The 19,398-nt window shown below is 48.3% G+C and overlaps 1 protein-coding gene across 11 annotated transcripts in view; it reads left to right on the top strand.

Annotated features, from left to right (window-relative positions):
* The window catches only part of SAMD11 (sterile alpha motif domain containing 11), a 245,313-nt gene that overhangs the window by 160,302 nt on the left and 65,613 nt on the right, over positions 1-19,398 (top strand). For all 11 annotated transcript variants that reach the window (XM_034753601.1, XM_034753602.1, XM_034753600.1 and 8 more), the window contains one exon: positions 13,659-13,783. In XM_034753601.1, the coding sequence (XP_034609492.1) occupies positions 13,659-13,783 (125 nt within the window). The remainder of the gene's footprint in view (positions 1-13,658; positions 13,784-19,398) is intronic.

Raw genomic sequence — 19,398 nt, 5'->3', positions numbered from 1 at the left:
ATCCTGTAGGTTCTTACATGAATGCTTAACTCTAAGCACATGAATATCCTCCTTAACTTCAATGGAGTTACTTAAAATTAAACATGAACATAAGTATTTGCCATGGTTGGGGCCCTTAAAATTGAAAACCAAATGCGTAGCAGGGGAATGAAATGCAGCATGCAAGCAGAGTGATAGGGGCAAAGTAGGTTATTTTCGTAGGTTACATCGCCTTCCAAATTTAACCCTTGCCTAATTTTTCTAGAATTGGCTTAACCGTTACCTACTTGCAGCGTATGGCTCTAGTCTAGTGCAGGCTTCTGCCTCCAGGCAGCCTCCTATATAAATCGGTAAGATTCTGCATGGATGCAGTGGCCTGTGCTAGCAGACTGGGACCATGGAGACCTGCTGCTTTGGCATGTACAGTGCAGTGCACACATCACACAGGGCAGTAGTGTCTGGGTTGCCTATGCTGGAGGAAAGTATTTGAATCCAAATGTAAAAAAACTGTTTTCACTGGAATCTAAAATCATGGGAACATTCCCACCGAGTTTGATTTTTATCAATTCTTGCTTTTACAAAAACTGCATTTGGGGTCTTAATCCCTTTTATGGGAAAGTTCCGTATAATTTAATAGGGAAGAAAGCAGTAGAATGCTACAGAAATGTAATAACGTTCCATACAGATTACTCCTGAAACCTATCAAAGTGAATAGAGCATCGGATCCTTTCTCTAGCTTTTATAAACCATTCTATATCAGGGAAAGAATTCTCTCTGTGAAAAAGCCATGTAGGAGGAAATGCATCATTTTCTATTAAATTCTGTAGAGCTGTTCCATGAGGGTTGATGTGACACTGGTCTTTCAGCTGCTTACATATACAGGTGGCTTCCTATGCAGGGATCAGCTGGAGAATACTTGTGTCAAAAATCATACTCCCGGAGCTTGGCGTGTGTATATGATCGGAACCGTTCAGGGTGGTGAGAGACGAGGTGGGAATGGTGAAGGGGCTGTTGTCAGGATATGGAGCCTTTCACTCCTAGGTCACTGGATTGAATCTGGCCCACGTACGAGCTGCTGGATCTCAGTCTGCGTGTGGATGGGCAGGTGTCTAAGGCACACTCTCTTCCACTTGCTCAGAGTGTGACAGCTGCCATCACTCAGGTACGTCTACACTACAATAAAAACCATATGGTACCAGGTCAATTGACTCGAGCTCGTGGGGCTCAGGCCGCGAGGCTAAAAGTTGCAATGTAGACGCTCAGGTTCGGGCTGAGCCTGGGTCTGAGACCTGACCCCTCATGGGGTTTCAGAGCCTGGGCTCCAGCTCGAGCCCACACATCTACACTGCTATTTTTAACCCTGGGAGCCCGAGCCCAAGTCAGCTGAGCTGGGCCAGCCCGGCTGTGCTGCAGGTCTTTTTTGCTGGGTAGATGTACCTGGCCATAGGACTGGGTAAGCACCTCTGGCCTGGGTTATGCAGGTCATCAGCCTAGGTGAGCATAGTGGTTCTTTCTGGCCTCAATCTATGAATCTGTGATTAATGGCACATTTTGTGGGAGAGCTTGTGTGCTGCACCTGTTCTTTGGCAAGATGAAGGATTGCTGTCTCCACTTCAGACCTGTCAGTCTTCATCTTTTTCACCAGCATCAAATTCATAAGTGGCGACAGGAATGTGTGTTTTTAAAAGGCCGGTTTACAGGTCTCTTAATTTGGAGATCAGATGTGTTGGTGCATTGGAAATTGATTATTAGTAAGGCTATGTTTTAGTCACGAGTATTTTTAGTAAAAGTCATGGATAAGTCAGGGGAATAAACAATAATTCATGGTCTGTGACCTGTCCGTGACTTTTACTATATACCCCTAACTAAAACTTGGGCAGGGGACTGTGGGTACTGGGGTGGGAGGCGGGTGGTGCACGGCCTGGGACCCCTGCTGGTGCTGGGGGGAAGTGGGGGTGGCCCAGGACCCCCGCTGGTGCTGGGAGCGGGGAGTTAGCATGGCTGACAGGCTCCCTACTAGGCTCCGTATGTCTCTAGTGGGAGGGAAGGCCAGGGGGCTCTATGCGCTATTCCCACCACAAGCACCGGCTCCATAGCCCCCATTGGCTGGGAACTGCAGCCAATAGGAGCTGCAGGGGCGGGGCCTGCAGGCAGGGGCAGTGCGTGGAGCCCCCTGATTACTCTGCCTAGGAGCTGCAGGGACAATTGAATCTGGGGAGCCTCCCATCCCGAGGTAAGCGCTACCCTGCACCCCAACCCCCTGCCCTAGCGCTGAGCCCCCTCCCACACACCCAAACTGCTGCTGCTGGCCCAGGGGCTGCCCGGCTTGGACAGCCCCTGAGCCAGCACCAGCTGCTGCAGAAGTCACGGAGGTCACAGAAAGTCACAGAATCCATGACCTCCATGACAAACACGCAGCCTTAATTATTACCAGCAGTTAAAAAAAAAAACTTTAAAAAGTGAATGAAACTAGAATCCCCGAAGAGTTTAACTCACTCCTAAAGTTACATAACTGCCGCTGTTATATAAGGTTGTTTTCTCAGCGCTCTAGTGATGTGACAATATTTATATTGTGACCAGTCCGGGTTTCCCTTTAATGGCTTCCATAAAAAGATTGTTATTTTCTCTAGCGCAGTCACTGGCTGATTTACATGCCTGTCCCATCCCGGGTGTGTGCTCCAGTTTATGCAGCTCTGAATGACACGCTCTCACTCTTTGCCTGTCGTTAAATGACTCTGACGATGCCCCGACCGTGACGCTGTTGTCATACTTAACCCAGCTTTACAAATAAGTGTGTTTTTTGGTGGGTGTGAAAGGGGAACAAAAATATCACCTTGTCTGGTTAAAACTCAGTTCCTGCAAGCCCTGGCAATGTCATATCGTGAGAACTGCAAACTCCCTGTTTGTTCCCTGATGTATCAACCTGGCTGGGCAGAGAACTTGGCCAGATTAGAACTAGTGTATTTGATATGAAGCAAGAAGCAGCTACAGAGTAAACAGAGTTTGAACCTGTTCCCTGAGCCAGATGAACCATGCAAGTACGCTCCTGAACAGGAGCTGTATCCTGTGAGGACTGGAAATGCTGAAATGCTAAGTGTGTTCTTGAGGAGGCGGGTGATGGAGTGTTTTACATGGCAGACGCCTGGCCACTCACCTGCACTCCCTCTCCACTTCCCTTAGCTTAATAAACGCCCTCATGTTCTTCCACTGCAAATGTTGCTGTTACTCATTTTACGTATTGGATTTTATTTTTTATTGTAGGGAGGGGCAGAGGGTCGGGACAGTTTTATGGCAACTGTATTGATCAGTGAAATTGAATATAATCCCTGCATTTGCTGAGTGGTCATTAAGGGGACGGAGAGTCAGTGAAACGTATTTTAAAAGAGAAACTATTCAGTGTTGTTTCCTCCCGTGTTACTTTCTGAGTCTCTGTCCTTTTCCAAAGCTGGAATCAGTCCTCCTCCCGCCTGAAAAGATCCATCATTCCTGGACAAGCAAGTCATAGTCTCCTTACCTTGCTTGTAATTTTATTAAGCGTAACCCCAAAAGTTTTCAGGTCCAGTGTCAGCTACAACAGGCCAGACCTCAACTGGTATAAATCTGCTTAGCTGTACTGAAATCAGAGCTATATGTTGATTTGCACCAGCTGAGTTTCTGACCTGATCTTTTTCTTCAGCGGGGAGAGGCGAGATTGTGTGCTGCTGATCTGCAGTGCAGCAAAGGTGCAGTTCACCCCTGCATAGAGGGACCGTGCGCCATTTAAGTCTTCCTTGAGCCCTGTTTTGAGCATTTAAGAGGTGCATTGGGCTTGTGTTGGCCTTCTCTGCAGAGAGGGATAGGGTCTGGCCCTTGCAGGGATGCAATGCTTTTTCTATTGCCTCCCTGGTGCTGGGGGGAATGAGGAAACAGATTAGGATTTTAAACAACTTTTGCTCATTTCTCACCCCTGTCACTTTGAGCAGCGCATTGAAAGTCTCACCAGACCCAGCGGGCGCCTGGCTGCCTCCGCTAGATGTGGAGACTGTGACACTGATTTATTTTTTGGTTAATTGTCTCCATCCATTAGTCCTTTCATCCTTCTCCCTGTTAAAGACTGCTCGCGGCCAATGCTGGTAAATGAAACGCCTTTAAAGGCACGGCTGGAGGTTTGAGGTCCGAGCGCCCTGAGTGGGAAGAGTTTGGTACGTCTCAGTCCGTTTCTCTGGCTGCGTGGTGCACACGCTTTGCAGGAGCTCCATCATAGCTGGCCCTTCATTGGCTGCCTACTTGTCCGTCTCAGCCAAGAGGCTGACTTACCATTATCACTTCTGGATAGCCCCCTGGGCTGCAGGACAGGATTGTGGCTCATTAGCAGGGCAATGCGGGGGCCAGCTGGCGCTGCTCATGCAAGATCCTGAGCAGCCTTCAACTCCCAGCATAACTGATGGGAGTTGGGGGCACCCAGCACCTTGCAGGATTGGGACCTTCGTTAGTTAATCATCTGGGTAGCGCTTAGATAATAGAAGGAACTTCCGAATTGCTCAGTACTGCTGCTGTTTCTCTAGCTGCTGCCCTTGCGGCTCCCGTTCTGTGTATAATAATCGAAGGCTTGAACTGCCCATCCAGCACATTGCATGTTACGTTAAGCCTTGCAAATAATTAAATGCGTGGTTCCCCCCACGCACACCTTAAGGCTGTCTATGATGTGTGACTGACCACTGTACCTCATCTTCCACTGCACTCAGTCAGTACCATTGTAATGACCCTAACTGCCTTGTTTTACAACCCCCCAGATATCTGGCTCGGGGGCGTGGTGCAGTGCCTGTTTCTGCATTTCCGTCTGGCTGCAGTGGGCCAAATTCTCCTCTCTGTTACACAAGGGCAGCTGCCTTAAGGTCTGTGGGTCATGGACCAGCATAACTGCAGGGGAGGGGAGTTGTCACATGAAGTCCTCATTCCGAACTCTCTCAGCCTTGAATTCTTCATGATGGGGACAGTTCTGGGGAGGCCTGGGGTTTCCAGTTGACGGAAAGGATTTCCAGCCCAAAGAGGGAGAGATTCAGGTTTTTAAACTTTATTTTCTCCTATTGGTGGTGTTTCTTTGCAATTCTTTGTCAGTTTCCTCATTTTCCCCACCTGGGCCTGAGCAACTTTTGGCTGTTTAATTTGTCACCCTTCTTCGGGTATGTCTACACTGCAGACATGCCCGAGCTAGCTTTCATCTAGCTAGCTCCAATAACAATAGCAATAGAGCCGCTGTCGCATGGGCTAGCTGCTTGAGTGCACACCCAGGGTCCCTGATGGGTTTGTACAGCCAGTGGTGCTGGGGTGTCACTGCTCTGTTGTTGGCGCTAGGTAGATCCAAGCCAGCTCAGGTATGTCGACACCTGCTGCAGTCACACCTCTGATTGCAGCGCAGACAGATCCTTAGACATGTTAAAACCTGCTGCGAGGATGCTGCCAACGTTGCCTCCTCTAGAGGTAACAAGCTTCTTGTCAGAGGAACAAAATGGATTTGGGGCAAATACTGATCAGTTGCGTTGATAGAATGCCCTTTGCTGTAGCCGCTAGGCAATGATTGGGGCTGCTGAGATTCTAGAAAAGAATCCGGAGAACTTTGTGCCACCGTCTGCCAATCAAAAGCCTTCCCTTTGGATTATGTTTCCAGCAGTAGCGCCTCTCAAGCTTGTTTTCCTGTAAACGGTGGAGCTATCCGGTTACCACTGGTGGACCATTATGCTGCCCTTACAGAGGGCCTGATCAGACCAGTAGGCTTGGTGGAAGACAGACAACCTGTTAGTTCCATTAATCGTAGACAGTGCAGCAATCAGGGCATCCACGGGAAACGTTAACAATGTTTTCTTCATCCAGCTGTAATGTTTGTAGCCGCAGTTTATTTGCATGTCTCATGCTGCTGTTCCCAGGGCCCTGAGGGCTCCTTACAGCAAAGCACTGAGAGGCAGCAAGTGAGGTGCTCTGCCGCTGCTTTGTGGGTTGTGTCTACATTGGATGGGTGGGTATTCATGCACCAGTGACTGGGCTCCCAACCTCCTATCCCAGCATTGACTGGATTTGCTGTAAAATCCAGGATGGCTTTTCTCAAAGGGAGTGGGGAAGGCTCTTTTTTGGGTTAGTCTGAAGACCTGATGTGGAATCTGGAGGGTGTATGTATTGCAATGACTGGCTCAGGTGATGTTCTCTTTGCTCCCAGGGCAATACACGAATCATGCATTTTTCATAGCCTAGTTGGGTTTCTCCTTTGGTACGAGGCAGATTTAAGGGAGAGATGCCTCTTGATTTCCTTAACCATCTCCTGAAATGCTCTTTCACCAGAAATCTTGCCATGTCTAATCGCATTGCTGGGGTCTTCGCTGCCTGAAGGTTATAAGGTTATGCGAATCATCAGGGTTAATGGCCTCTGAATGGTGTTGATTGTGAACACTGTAACGGAATGGTAAATGTTCAGACTGGCAGATGTGGGAGAAACTGGCTACAAAGCTAAAGAACGGCCCTGCTCCTTGCATAATCGCTTACACATGTGCAAAGTGCACTAGTGTAAATGACGGCGTGCTCGTTGAGCTCTAGGAGGGGGTGGGCCATGGGGTGGGCAGTGGTACGAAACACTGGCAAGAGAGCTTGCCCCGGGGGCCTGGCCCTTTCACCTGGGTTTGTTCTTGCTGCGCATTCGGGAGCTGGCTTGAAGGAGGTTGGCGAGGGAGCACCTCTCTCAAGTTGAGCCTGATTGTGCAAAAGGTTGTGAAGGAAAAAGACCTCTTTTATTTGCTGACATTGGAAATGAGTGGCTCTAAAGTGCTGAGTGCGGATCATCAGCGGTCTCCATTTCCTACCTAGCATGAGAGCTTCCTTCCTTCCTTCCTAGGGCTGTCACACTGTGTTTCTTCCTTCAGTCACACTCTCTCTTCCTTCTGAAGGATTTTCCTTTCACTCCCTCTCTAGTTCTCTCCTCCCTTCTTGTGAATCCCCTCTTCACACTCAGGCACTTTTTTCCCTTCTTTCTTAGTGAGTTCTACTCCCTTCTGCCCTCCGCTGAAAATCTCCTTCTCCTTCCTTTCCCCTGAGGGGTGTGAACTCCATCCTTCCTTTCACACACACTCTCTCTTTTACTTCCTTGTTCGTTTCTTAGCATCCCTCTCTACCTCTTTACCTTCAGCCCATATGCCCTGTGTCTCACCATCCTACCCAAGACGGATATGCTATATTCCACAGCATCTCCTTCCTCCTCTGTAACGCTTACTAAGCAGCCAGTTTGTCAGGAGGGAAGGCACAGCACTCTCTTACTAACTGCACTCTAGCACTCGGCTCAGCCTGCCTTTGCTCAGGTTTCTGGGAGAAGCTAGTTCATACCGGCCCTGGTCATGTATTAACGTAGTCACTCCCATGCTACTGTTACATCGAGCAGAGCTCCTGCTGAGAAGGTGATGCTTCCAACCCTGCTCCAAACACAGGTGAACAAGCGGAAGTGGGTCAAAACTTACCTGTTTCCCGGGCTTTGGGTTTATTTGCAACAGGAACGTAAAATCCAGTCTGCCACCAGCTGGAAGTAACTAGAGCTCAGCTGTTCTACAAGGACAGCAGCCCTGATGGTTGATTGTGTAGCTTCAGCTCTGCATCTCACTCGATCCCGGCAGTCCCAGCTTGACCTTTTCAGCGTCACGGCTTCTGGTTGCACCAGGCACTCCCTGTATTGTGGTGAGCTGACTGTTTGTTTGTGGCTTATCAGTCACTTTTATCACCGTTTTCCTGCATTCCCGTGTTCTTGGTAAATGGATGCCCGGGCCCCAGCTTCGTTAGGACTTGATTGCCTGCACCATAATAATATCCAGCCACTTCTCCAACTGTTGCTTTTGGCAGCGAGACAGAGCCTAGCGGCTGAGTGGAAATCCGGTCGGAGAGAAAGTGGTTTGCAAAGCATGGGATGCTCTTTGAATGGAGAAACTGACGAGGCTTAGGAAGGGCCGATGTATAGGGTGCTTTGCAGAATGGTGACCTCTCTTAGGTGACATGGAAAAGCATACTAGCAAACGCATACACGGCACCACGGCTAGCATTACACCTTGTTGAAATAATTTCCTTGTGAGGCCAGTTCATTACCAGGGTCTATTTGCAGAGGGCCCTTGATGATCATTCCCCTCTATTCGACATTGGTGAGGCCTCACCTGGAGTACTGTGTCCAGTTTTGGGCCCCAGACTACAAGAAGGATGTGGAAAAATTGGAAAGAATCCAGCAGAGGGCAAGAAAAATGATTAGGGGGCTGGAGCACATGACTTATGAGGTGAGGCTGAGGGAACTGGGATTGTTTAGTCTGCAGAAGAGAAGAATGAGGGAGTATTTGATAGCTGCTTTCAACTACCTGAAAGGGGGTTCCAAAGAGGATGGATCTAAACTGTTCTCAGTGGTAGCAGATGACAGAACAAGGAGTAATGGTCTCAAGTTGCAGTGGGGGAGGTTTAGGTTGGATATTAGGAAAAACTTTTTCAGAGGAAGGTGGTGAAGCACTGGAATGGGTTACCTAGGGAGGTACTTCCTTAGAGTAAGGTCAGGCTTGACAAAGTCCTGGCTGGGATGATTTAGTTGGGAATTGGTCCTCCTTTGAGCAGGGGGTGGGACTAGATGACCTCCTGAGGTCCCTTCCAACCCTGATATTCTATGATGCCGAGTTGGTCCTACAAGGATTTTGTGGTGTCTCAAGATGCCTGCCACGTTTCCCTCACTTTTATTAGGAGGAACATTTTCATGAAGACAGGATCTCAATCCTTTATATAGCAAACAAGCAGCAGGTGAAAGGATGAAATTCTCATCCTTTGTAACATCGCGTTCCTATCCACAGCAGCAAGGTGTGATGTCACAAAGACAAGATGATGGATTCAGGCGGAGAATGAGCAACAGAAGTAGGTCAGTGAGAACTGAAAACGACTGAGGGTTTACACTATCCTTTGTGTGTGCCCTGATCCAAATTTCAGATCTAGGGCTGGGCTGGTTATAAAGTCTTGCTTTGGGGCCAAATCTGGGCTAAGTTTTGAGTTCAGATTCAAAAATCTTGAAATCTCACAAGCCTGTCATGAGATTTTGCACACGCACCCCCCCCCCCAATGGCAGAAATTTCACAAAATCAGCTGATCCTCATGAGAGTTTCCACTATCTGGGCTCAGCTCTCATGGGAATGTTCTCTTGAGTTTTCAGCAGCATAGGAGCTGGAAAATAGGGAACTTCCTGGTTTGAAATCTGTCTGGAAGCAAACGTGCAGGGAACCTTCTGTGCGAGCTTCACCCATCTCTGCTGAAAGATGGGTGTTTGCAGAAGGACCAAAGCTTGTCCTCTCTATTCCTGGGCACAGTTGGCAAGCCCTATTATTTTCCACCCACATTCAGATGCCTACAGGTGTGGGTGCTCTGGTTTGCACCCTTAATTTTACTGCAAGGGAAAATTGCATGTGCAAGAGAGAAGCACCCTTTGCAGTCCTGCCCCATCGTGCATGTCTGTGCCCCATGGAATCTTACCGATGTTACCACGGGCCCAGAACTGCTAATTACCAAAACCCACACAAATTAAATATTGCCATGGCAACCTGCAGTCTTTCAGCAGATTGTTTGTCTCCTCCCTGACCTTTCAGGAGAGCGGTATCGTGCTCTAGCCCCCTTCTCTAATCCGGTTTTTAAAATATAATATTATGCTACTGGAAGGGATCAGACCTTTAATCTGATTGTGCATGTGTGCATGTGGTGGGGGAATGGCCTGTATTAATAGGCTCCCAGCAACGGTTCAGAGACAAGACAGAGGCGAGGCAGGATGTGATCCTGCTAGGGCTAGAAGTGAACACCTGAGTGGAATTATTAGCTTCGCTGCACAGATGGGGAAAATCCTCTCCGAGGGAGAAAGCTTCCCCCTACTCCCATCCCCTTAGCCAGGACTGCTTTCTCTTGGAGTCACTGAATTGCATTTAAGAAATATGGAGTTTGGAGTCTGAGGGTTGAACTGGCTTATAGGAGACACCACTGCACCCCTGGTTCATGGGAACTTGCCGATTACAGGCACTGGCAGAGTTCTTGTTCATTTAGAGAATGACCATTGGTTGGCATAGCCGGTACATTACAGTAGATATAGGTCAAGAGGGAGCACGGTATGTATAAAAATGTGAGGTATATTTTTGTGGATAAAGTGGTGAACAGGGGGATTGAGCTTCCAGTCACGGGATGGAGGCAAATAGCATGAACATTTGTAAATGCCACATTGAATGATCATATAGAATCTAATATATTAAGGGCCCAGCCCTGCTCCTCTTAAAGTTAAGGGATAAAATCTCATTGACTTTAATGGGAGTAGGAATGGAAGAGATATTAGTCATTTTTGAGCTTCAGAGAAGCTGTCTACATTTTGGGAGTTCAGAAGGGTATTTTCTGAGGTCAGTGTTTTCTCCCGCAGATTAGCTCTGGGTTTTCTGTCTGCCTCTGTCACACACAGGGTAGAGATGGCAGAGCTTCTCCTAACCATTGCATGCAGAAAGATCCTGTTGCCTTCTCTTTGACTTGCATGACCCTAGAAAGCCTGGTAGGAGGTGGGCAGAGCCTCCCCCAACCAGATCCTTTAATAAAGGTACCATTCATGAATAAAAGTGGAAGATGCCTCCTTAGACACAATGGAATTGTGCCCCATGGGAGACTTGGCCTGCAGCATTTAAAGCCTTCCTAAAATAGCTCCCAAGTCTTTACCAAAAGGAAATGTAACTCAGATGTCCATAGAAACATGGGAAAGCACCAATTATTGTTTATATAACTGTAGATCTAGGAACCCTGTGCTAAACGCTGTACAAACACCCTACCCCGAAGAGCTTACAGTCTAAGACAAGAGAGAATGCCTGGGAGATAATTCTCCCCATTTAAAGCTGCCCCAGCCCCCTTCTCTGGTACATCAACTTATTTTCCCCATAGGGATCAATTCATCCTCAGCTGTGGCATTTCAGCCATGCTACATGTTTTACTAGGATCCCATCAGATTTCACAGGCTGAGTTGGGTCTGTTCAGTACAATACTTGCATTGGTAACCCTCTCAGGAGCACATCCCTACCTGCTCTTTGAAGTGCTGCTGGTGATTTCATTGGTAATTTGATGCCTTACCATAGTGCCTTTCTTTTTTCCTTGGTGCTGAGATACTTTTTTGAATCTGTGGTCCTGAGTATTTCAGGTCATCAAAAAGCCCCTAGTGTATTTTGAAAGATAGTGCTAGTTCTGGGGTAATATTTCATTCCACCTAGATTTCCCCTTGTAATTTACACTGAATATAGTTTTCTGCTTTGCTTTCTTCTTTTAGAGCAGTGGTTTACAACCTGTGGTCCATGGATCCCTGGGCGTCCGCAGACTGTCTAAGGGGTCTGAAAAAGGTCATTGTTACCATAGACCAGTGGTTTTCAACCAGTAGTCCGCAGATCCTTGGGGGTCTGCAGACTGCATCTTAGATTTCCAAAGGGGTCCACACCTCCATTCAAAATGTTTTAGGAGTCCGCAAATGAAAAAAGGTTGAAAACCACTGCTTTAGAGTCATGCAGTAGTGTTGCTGTCCACTGTTAAAACAGTTGACACGCTCCATCTCAGAGGCAGCTACATTTCAGGGGTGGATAAAGTGATCCCTAGGTATAGTTTTGTAGATATGGCCACATCATTGCAGTGCTCTGGACTCCTTCAGGATTCAAGGTGCTATTATCCCATTTCTCTCTTCCTACTCTCTGCCTTTCTCTCTCTGTGCTCCTGCCCATCCCACCTCCTTCTCCCCCCCCCCCCCCATAGTGCTGATGGCAGCATTTATCTGCATTTGTCCTCTGTACCCGGCATCCCGTTATTGATATACATGATTATAAAGAACCGATAATCACTTCAAATTAATCTCATAAATGATTTAAAACACCAAAATATTTGCATAATACATCTTAAAGGTGGCAGCTCAAAGAGGATAAGACTCAAAACTGCTTGGGACAGGGGGAAAGGGGCTTCCCACTCACCTGCGGACTTGCTTAAGTAATTAGCCTTCTGCTTGCGTAAGGGGGAATTTGCACTGGTTTAGTGGAGGAAAATAAAGCAGTGGAAGCTAAAAGGCTTTGAGATTTTGGCCCCAAGATGGGAGGGGGGGAGTAATGGGGCAGATGACAGTGGCTGCCGAAGCAAAGTCTGTTTTTGTCTGCTGCATCCTGTGAAAATCTGGAGCCAGACGCCTGCTGAAAGTACCTCTGTCTAAAGACTTTCTGTCATAAACTTATCTGATTAGCAGAGAGCTAGACGACAGATTAGCCCCCGCTTCTCCACTGGGGATGGGCTCTTTGGAGCATTTGAGCAGCTCTGTGGTTTTTCCTCGCTCTGATGGCCAGGGGGGTGGTGATGGGGGATATTTAAGGGGAGATGATTGCTAGGTAATTCTGCAGATAATGCACCCTCTGAGTTGCCCTGGTGGTCACAGGTTAGGACGGTCTCCTCCGAGCCAGCGAGTCGGTGGTCATGTGCTGTGTGTCACAGACACACAGAGCGGGTGCACTGGTCATGTGAGTAACAGTTGTAAGGGACCCTCTGACTTTCTTTTTTTCAAATGCCTTAAACCAGATCTCACGGGAAAAAGTTATCGTCCTTTGGCTGGAGAGAGGACGGAAAATAGCTACCGTGTTTAGCATAGGACAGGCACTCTGTGCTAGAGACATTGGTGGTTTAACATACAGCATTAAACAAAAATAGATGGAGAATTTCCAGTGTTGGCTTCTAGACATACATATGTATATAGAACTTTCTCTCTCTCTCGTGTGTTGTATATTGTCTGTATTTATGTATATCCATATCTGCTTCCTCTCTTTGTAAGGTATGAAAACAGAAGGTTTGTAATACAGTGAGTTTGCCATCTTAACTTAGTACTTGCTACTGTGAACATTTTTGCTCTCTCTCTTTCTCATGCATTCCGTATGAGGGTAAAGAGAACATTTTAAAAATATTTGAGCTAAAGTGAGCCCACTTTGACGCAGCTTTGATGCAAGGATAACAGTCGAAATAATATTTAATTGCTCACTGTGTGTGTTCTTATCCCAGAAGGAAGGAGTAGTTATTTTGGTATTAGCTAGACTGATGGGCTGAAAATAGGACTTATAAACAAGGTTGTATTCTTTCACTCTGGGCCACAACTGTGGCTGAGTCTATGGTAATTCTCTGCATATAAAAATATTATGCAAGAAAGTAAAACAGACACACACACTCACACTCTCTCTCTCTCTCTCTGGAGGAACTGAAAACCTAGCCAAGTAGCTGTCTGTTAACTATCATCCATCTGTCAATCATTTGAATTCCAAGTTTTTGTCAGTTCTTGAATAGTCATGCCTCTTTCTCCGGCACATTTTTGGTACTTGACTTGGGCCGTGTGTTCTGGCAAAGGGGAAGCGGGGGTGCTGGCCTCTGCAGAGCTCTTTGCTGGGCGCAAGCCCACTGCTTGGAAAGTGCTTTACTCTACAGGGGCTTCCCCTCCCCGAAAATGGAGGAGGTTGCCTAGGAACTTCAAGTGGGGGAGGGAGGGAAAAATCTTCCTCATAATTCAGAAATCTCTGGGGCAAACAAAAAAAGACGTGCGCACGCACGCACACGCTCTCTCAGACACGAAAATCAATTATGGGATGGTAAATAGGATATCCTCAACTTGGCGTTTTTCTGCTCTGTTGCAGCCGTGATAACGACCTCTCCACCATCATCTCCAACCTGCATCAGAGCCGCCAACTCGTTATGCCAGAGACCCAGAGTCGCTGTGAATTCAAGAGAAACAGCATCGACGTCGGCTTAGGAGCAGCAGGTAAGCAGCCAGGGCGCCTGGCTCTTTTGTCCTCATTCGCTGTGAGGAGGAAAGTTCCAGCTGCGGCTTGGGTTCGGTTTGCTGACTTCCCTCTTTTCTCCTCTCCCCTCCCCCACTTTGGCCAGCCGGCTTCATTAAATTTCAGAGAAAGGCACGCGAGTCTCCCAGTATTCGTGGACAAAGATGAACATGGAGGGATATATATATATATATATAGATATATATAGATAGATAGATAGATAGATATATATTTAGTAAGGTTCAAGTGATGCGGACGTGTGAGATTTCAGCTCTGTTTTATTCTCAGATCTAGTGGTCTGTGTTAAAATGCAGGGGAGGAGAGCACTCCAGCAAAGAAGTGAAATGTCCCCGGGGTTAGTGGCCAGTGATGCAGAAAGGCCTGGCGCGGAGAGCACTGTTTGATTTGTAATTGCATTAATCAGAGGCTCTCCATGCTGCCTCCGTCCCTGCCAACTCTTTGCAAGAATAGTTGCGTGGCTCAGTACTGCTGCCTGACCTTACGGAAGTTCACCTGGCTTCCCCTTACTTCTCGTGCTGAACCAGAGACGCTCCAGGAGAGCCGGGCACTGCACCCCTCTGGATGTCAGCATCAGGGAGGAAGTGATGGGCAGGGACACCCCGGTGGTGAATGTGCCTTAGTCAACAAGTGGGGCCCTGGACACCGGTGACACTGTCAGTTCTGTCTGTTTCTTGCAGAATCAGTGAATTTCTCCTGCAGGATGGTTAGCGGCTGGGAGAACCATTTGGGGTTTGGGTGGCTCGTTAGCCCTTGCCATTCGCATCTGAGAACCAAGGCTGGTTTCGGATTTCACTGACGCCGGTGCCAATCCTCAGTCACTTTACTCACCAGAGTTGCTCTAGGTTGACGCTGATGTAGCAGAGATCAGAAATCTGGACATTAGACAGAAAAGGGGCCATTCGCTCCAGTGTAAATCAGGAGTGACTCCACTGAGTCCAGTGGTAAGTAGAGGAGAATCCGGCCCATACTGGTGTGTTTTTAAAAGCTGCCAAGTAGGGAGTCTTTTCGGGTTGTTTTGGAGGGATTGTGGTCCCAACAAGCAAACGAAGCTTTACTTCTCAGGAACTCTTGCTCTCTGAGCGGTGCTATTTAACTTGTTCGGTTGGTTTTTTTTTAAACCACTCTTGTGAGCAGGGTGTTGATGTTAATGTCTTCTTTAACGCTATAGTTTTTAGCTGTTCGTTTGGGTCCTGTCATTAAAAGGCAGATTATTGTCTTTCTGTTTTTATTCTGCTGGTCCCCAATCTGCCAAAGTCAGAATTTAGATGCATCTGTGTATGTTATTAGGGTCTTTGCTTGAAAGCCGTGCATTTGTGCGTGCATGTAAATCATTGGCATTGATTATGCAGCTTAATCCAGAATCTGGTTTTCACTGCGGGATGCAATACAAAATGAAGGATGCAGAGGGTGGGGGAGGGGGTGTGTGCACAATAGGGAAGGTGCAATACTAACAGGTGCAGCTGGTCTCCTTCGTTATGGCTAGCTCCAGCTGCCATTACAATTAATGGAAGGATTCCTGGTGACGCAGGTGGGAGCTGCCTCAGGCCCTTGGGCCCCAATTCTGCCAAGCACATAAGCATGTGCTTGAAGTGCTTGGCTGAATTGGGGCCTTGGTTTGCTAATGCCTGGGTGAGTTACTAGTGCAGCAAAGAAAGCGAAACAAACTCCTCCCATGGAGAGAGCCCAATGCAAACTTTTCAGATGTCTCCTCCCCAGCCCAGACGCCTGCTGACTGCTGCTGGCATGGGCTGGTGCTTGGTGAGCACAGGTTTGCAGAGTCAGGCCCCAGTATGTTCAGAAATGGGGAAGCCAACATTTTTAATGTGAGAGGCAAATTTCCTCCAGGAGGAATTTTAATGTGTGAAACTGGACATTGACAAGACGAGAATTGGCAGTGGCTCCCTTCTGCCCAGCCCCTGCCCCAAGAAGGAGCTCTTTCTTCTCAGCCTGGTCAGACCCAATGAGAGGGGTTAAACCAAAACCCTAGAGATGTCCCCCCCCCCGGACGTTGGGGGGAATTTCAGACCCTGATTTGAATTTAGCAGGTTGGCCCATCTCTAGATAATGGGTTGAAACAGGGTCCTGAGCTTTGGGGAAATTTGGGTGTTGGGTCCATGCTTTGCAGACTGGGAGTCTACATAGTTCTACCCAGATGGTGGGCACAAGCATTTAAAATGTGTGATACTCCTCCTGTCTTCCCAGCACTGCTCCACAAATTACTCGGCAGCAGGTGCATCTAGGAGGGCAGCTCGTAGACTTCACCTTTCGGCTGGAATCCCTCCTTCCTTTGCAAATTGCACTGACGGACCTATCTCTGAGCTGTATTCTCCTGCACTGCTGCAGCCAAGAACCAAGGGGCTGGCTCGAAACGTACCTATGTGACCATAAGTTGATGGAGACAGTGCTGTCTAGTGGTCAGAGCCTGGGATTTTGGACATCCTGGGTTCTCTTCCCCTCTCTGCCACTGACTTTGTGTGTGTGACCTTGACCAAGTGACTTGGTGCCTCAACTGACCTCATTTGTGAAAACAGGCTTAATACTGTTTACTTTGCGGAGAGGTTGCCAGACCTAATTGAGGCTGATAAAATGCTCTGAGATCTGTAGCTGTGGAGAGGAGCAAAGTGTGCTCTGTTTGTTCTCAGCAACACGGAATGATGACAAGGGAAACAAACAAAAAATAATCCCAACCCCTCCTCCTCCCCCGGAGGCATCCAGAATCCCAGAGGTGGGGAAAGGCCTGGGCCTTGATTGATTGGGTTGGTGTTAGTGCAGTGGCAAAGCCTGGCTCAGGTTGTATGGAACGTGTGAGCTATGAGAGAGAGGCACTGAAATAGGCCTGTGTTTCCTACAAGGAGGGACAGTGAGAGGCCACTGAGCACGGGACGGCGCCTTTGAGGATGGGATGGATTCTAACAAGAGTTGACCAGTGGGGGAGGAGGTGCTGGGGGAAACTGGGAGTATGAAGGTGGGGGCAGGAGGGTTGCTGTGGCTCCACAGGGGCAGTTTAAACCTGATCTTCCCTGCTGTTTGGAGGCAGGTCCCTTGTAGGAACCATCTCTGCCCAACTGGGAGCAGAGCCTGACAGCTGTCTCTACACCACCTTCCTGCTAGCAGATTCCCTGATGTGGCTCAGACAGGGGCAAAGGGAATGGAAACTCTGGGCCCTGCAAGGAGGAAATGCCACAACTGATTTACCACCTGTCTTGCTTTAAACTGAGTGCCGGGTTAGCCTGGAGGCTTAGCTGGTGCGAAATCTACTTAATAATGATGAGAGAAAATAATGTGGAGCGCTCCCTGTGGTGGTTGTTTATTGTTTGTATCACAGTAGCTACAGAGATCAGGGCCCCGTTGTGCTAGGCGCTGTACGTGCACATCGTAAGAGAAGTCGCAACCCCAGAGAGCTTTCAGTGTGCATCCAAAAGACGGAGAAAGAGTGGGAGAAAGGAGGTATTGTTAACCTGCCTGTGGTAGATTCTGGCCACAAAAGCTGCAATACCATATATAGTGTCTTATAGTGCCCCACAAAGGTGGCGTAGAGGGGCAAAATCACTTGCCCAGGATTATAGGGCAGATCAGTGGTGGAGGTCTCCTGACTGCCAGTTCCCCCCTGCTCTTGCCACTAGTCCTTGTTATTTCTCCCCTGCTGGCATGCAGGGGTTGCAGTCTGACTGCAGGGATTTTACATCTGGGGTTGTGTTTTCCCTATGCAAGTGTTCCATCTGTGTGGTGAAGACAGGAGGTTTGTACAGCACCTGGTCTCTGGCTAGGACTCCTAGGTACGACAGTAGTGCAAATAATAAATAATAATACTAATAATAGGAGATCTGGTTGCAAATCGCTCACAGCTTAACTCTGTCTGGTTCTTTCCCCTTTTCTTGAACCTTGAAAACATAAAACAAGGCAGAACAAACCCCACCTGCAAAAAACAATACTCTGGTCCAGCCGTCATTTCTCAGCAAGACAGAAAGGGCCCCGAAAAGGCAGGTCTAACCCAGGCTTTTGCAAAGACAGCAGAAGAGGAGGCCGAAAGGCGTGTGCTGATAAAATCTAATTGCCCTATCGATTGGTTTCAGAGCCACCATTGGCAGCAGTAATGATTGAGATATTCTTATGTGTTTGATGCATGTTAGCATGCATGGGGACCTTCAGATATTACGGAGATCTCTTAATCGTGGCGCAAACCTTTGTGTGCTGGATCCGCTGTCCAACACGGAAGATTTATGATAATTATTATCAGTGCTGCGCTTGGATTTCTGCAGGAGCCAGCCTGGTGCCCTGGGTTCCAAGGAGGAGCTGCCACATTCACACTTCCTGGTCATTCACTGGCTCGTAGAATCCATCCCCGCTCCAGCTCAGGGTTTCCTCCGCCTCCCTCCCTTTTCTTGCTAGTCTTCGTTCTTTCCTCCTTTCCTGGCCGGGCTAACACGGAGAGAATGAAGTGTGGGGTAAAATCCCCAATCCCCACAGTGTGTATATCCTGCCCTTCAATGTGCATATGTTCTGTTAGCTGTACGGAGAGTTATGCTCACGCACCGAATGGGGGTTAGATGGCTAACGCCTCCATTAGCCCCCAGCCCCTGCAGTAGGAAGAACAGATATTTCAGCACCTGTGTCTGTTCCCCTGTTCAGCAGCCGGAACACAGGGCTTCCCATTCAGAGGCCCTTTGAAGAACGAGGCTGAGGCCAGCAATCCAGATGTGCCGTTAGTGAATGTTCGGAGGGAGAAGGAAGTAGCTGTTGCGAAGCCCAGATTTAAACTCCAGGCCCTGACTGTGCTCTGTGTTGTGATGAGGTAAATCTAGAGTAACTCGCAGGCTGGCAGAGTAACCCAGACCAGAAGCTTGACCCCATGTTCTCCAGAAATGGTTCCCAAGTCCCCTGTCACAGTCAGTGGCCCCAGTTCCGCTCTTGGTAACCGTTGTGCAGATGGAGCAGCTTTCCTGAGCTCAGTGGAGTCACTCTGGATTTACAGTGGGGTAGAGAGCGCTCATGGCCCGGGGACTTTTATTTAAGCGAAATACTAAATAATAATCCAGGGCCAGATCCCCTCACTCTCCTCTGCATTGCTCAGCCCCTCCCTCAGTGAGCAGTCCCCTTGGAATAGTCTGCTGGGCAGCGTGAGGCTGGCAGAATCAGGCCCTAAAGGAGTTTGACTTTGAAATAGGCTCTCGAAGGGGAAGAGCTCTGGTCTCTGCCCCCCCGCACAGCACCCCAGTTCATCGGGTTGGTTGATGGCTTGGCACACAGGCCCCTGCTCAGCACTAATATTGGTGATTTCCGAAATTGAACACAAGAATCGTCGATTCTGGCAGCAGCGAACGCGGCATAGACAGGGGCATTTAAATCTCCGCTGGTTGTGCTGCTCTTCACCGATCAAAATGATGTTCAGATGCCGTGTGAAATCAAGGGTATGTCTACACTGGCAGAGTTAGCCATAGCTCTTATCCAGGTTTTAGCCTTAGCCCTCCCTGCCATCTATACAGAAAAACCTCTGGCCCAGTGCTTTCAGCCTGGCTTAGCTCACCTGGCGGGCAGGGTAGGTTAGAACCAAGCTCCACTTTCGTTTGGGTTGGAA

This window comes from Trachemys scripta, chromosome 19 (genome assembly GCF_013100865.1).
Source record: "Trachemys scripta elegans isolate TJP31775 chromosome 19, CAS_Tse_1.0, whole genome shotgun sequence".
Classification (NCBI taxonomy): domain Eukaryota; kingdom Metazoa; phylum Chordata; order Testudines; family Emydidae; genus Trachemys; species Trachemys scripta.
The sequence above is the reverse complement of the archived record's forward strand: the minus strand, read 5'-3'. Positions and strand labels throughout refer to the sequence as shown.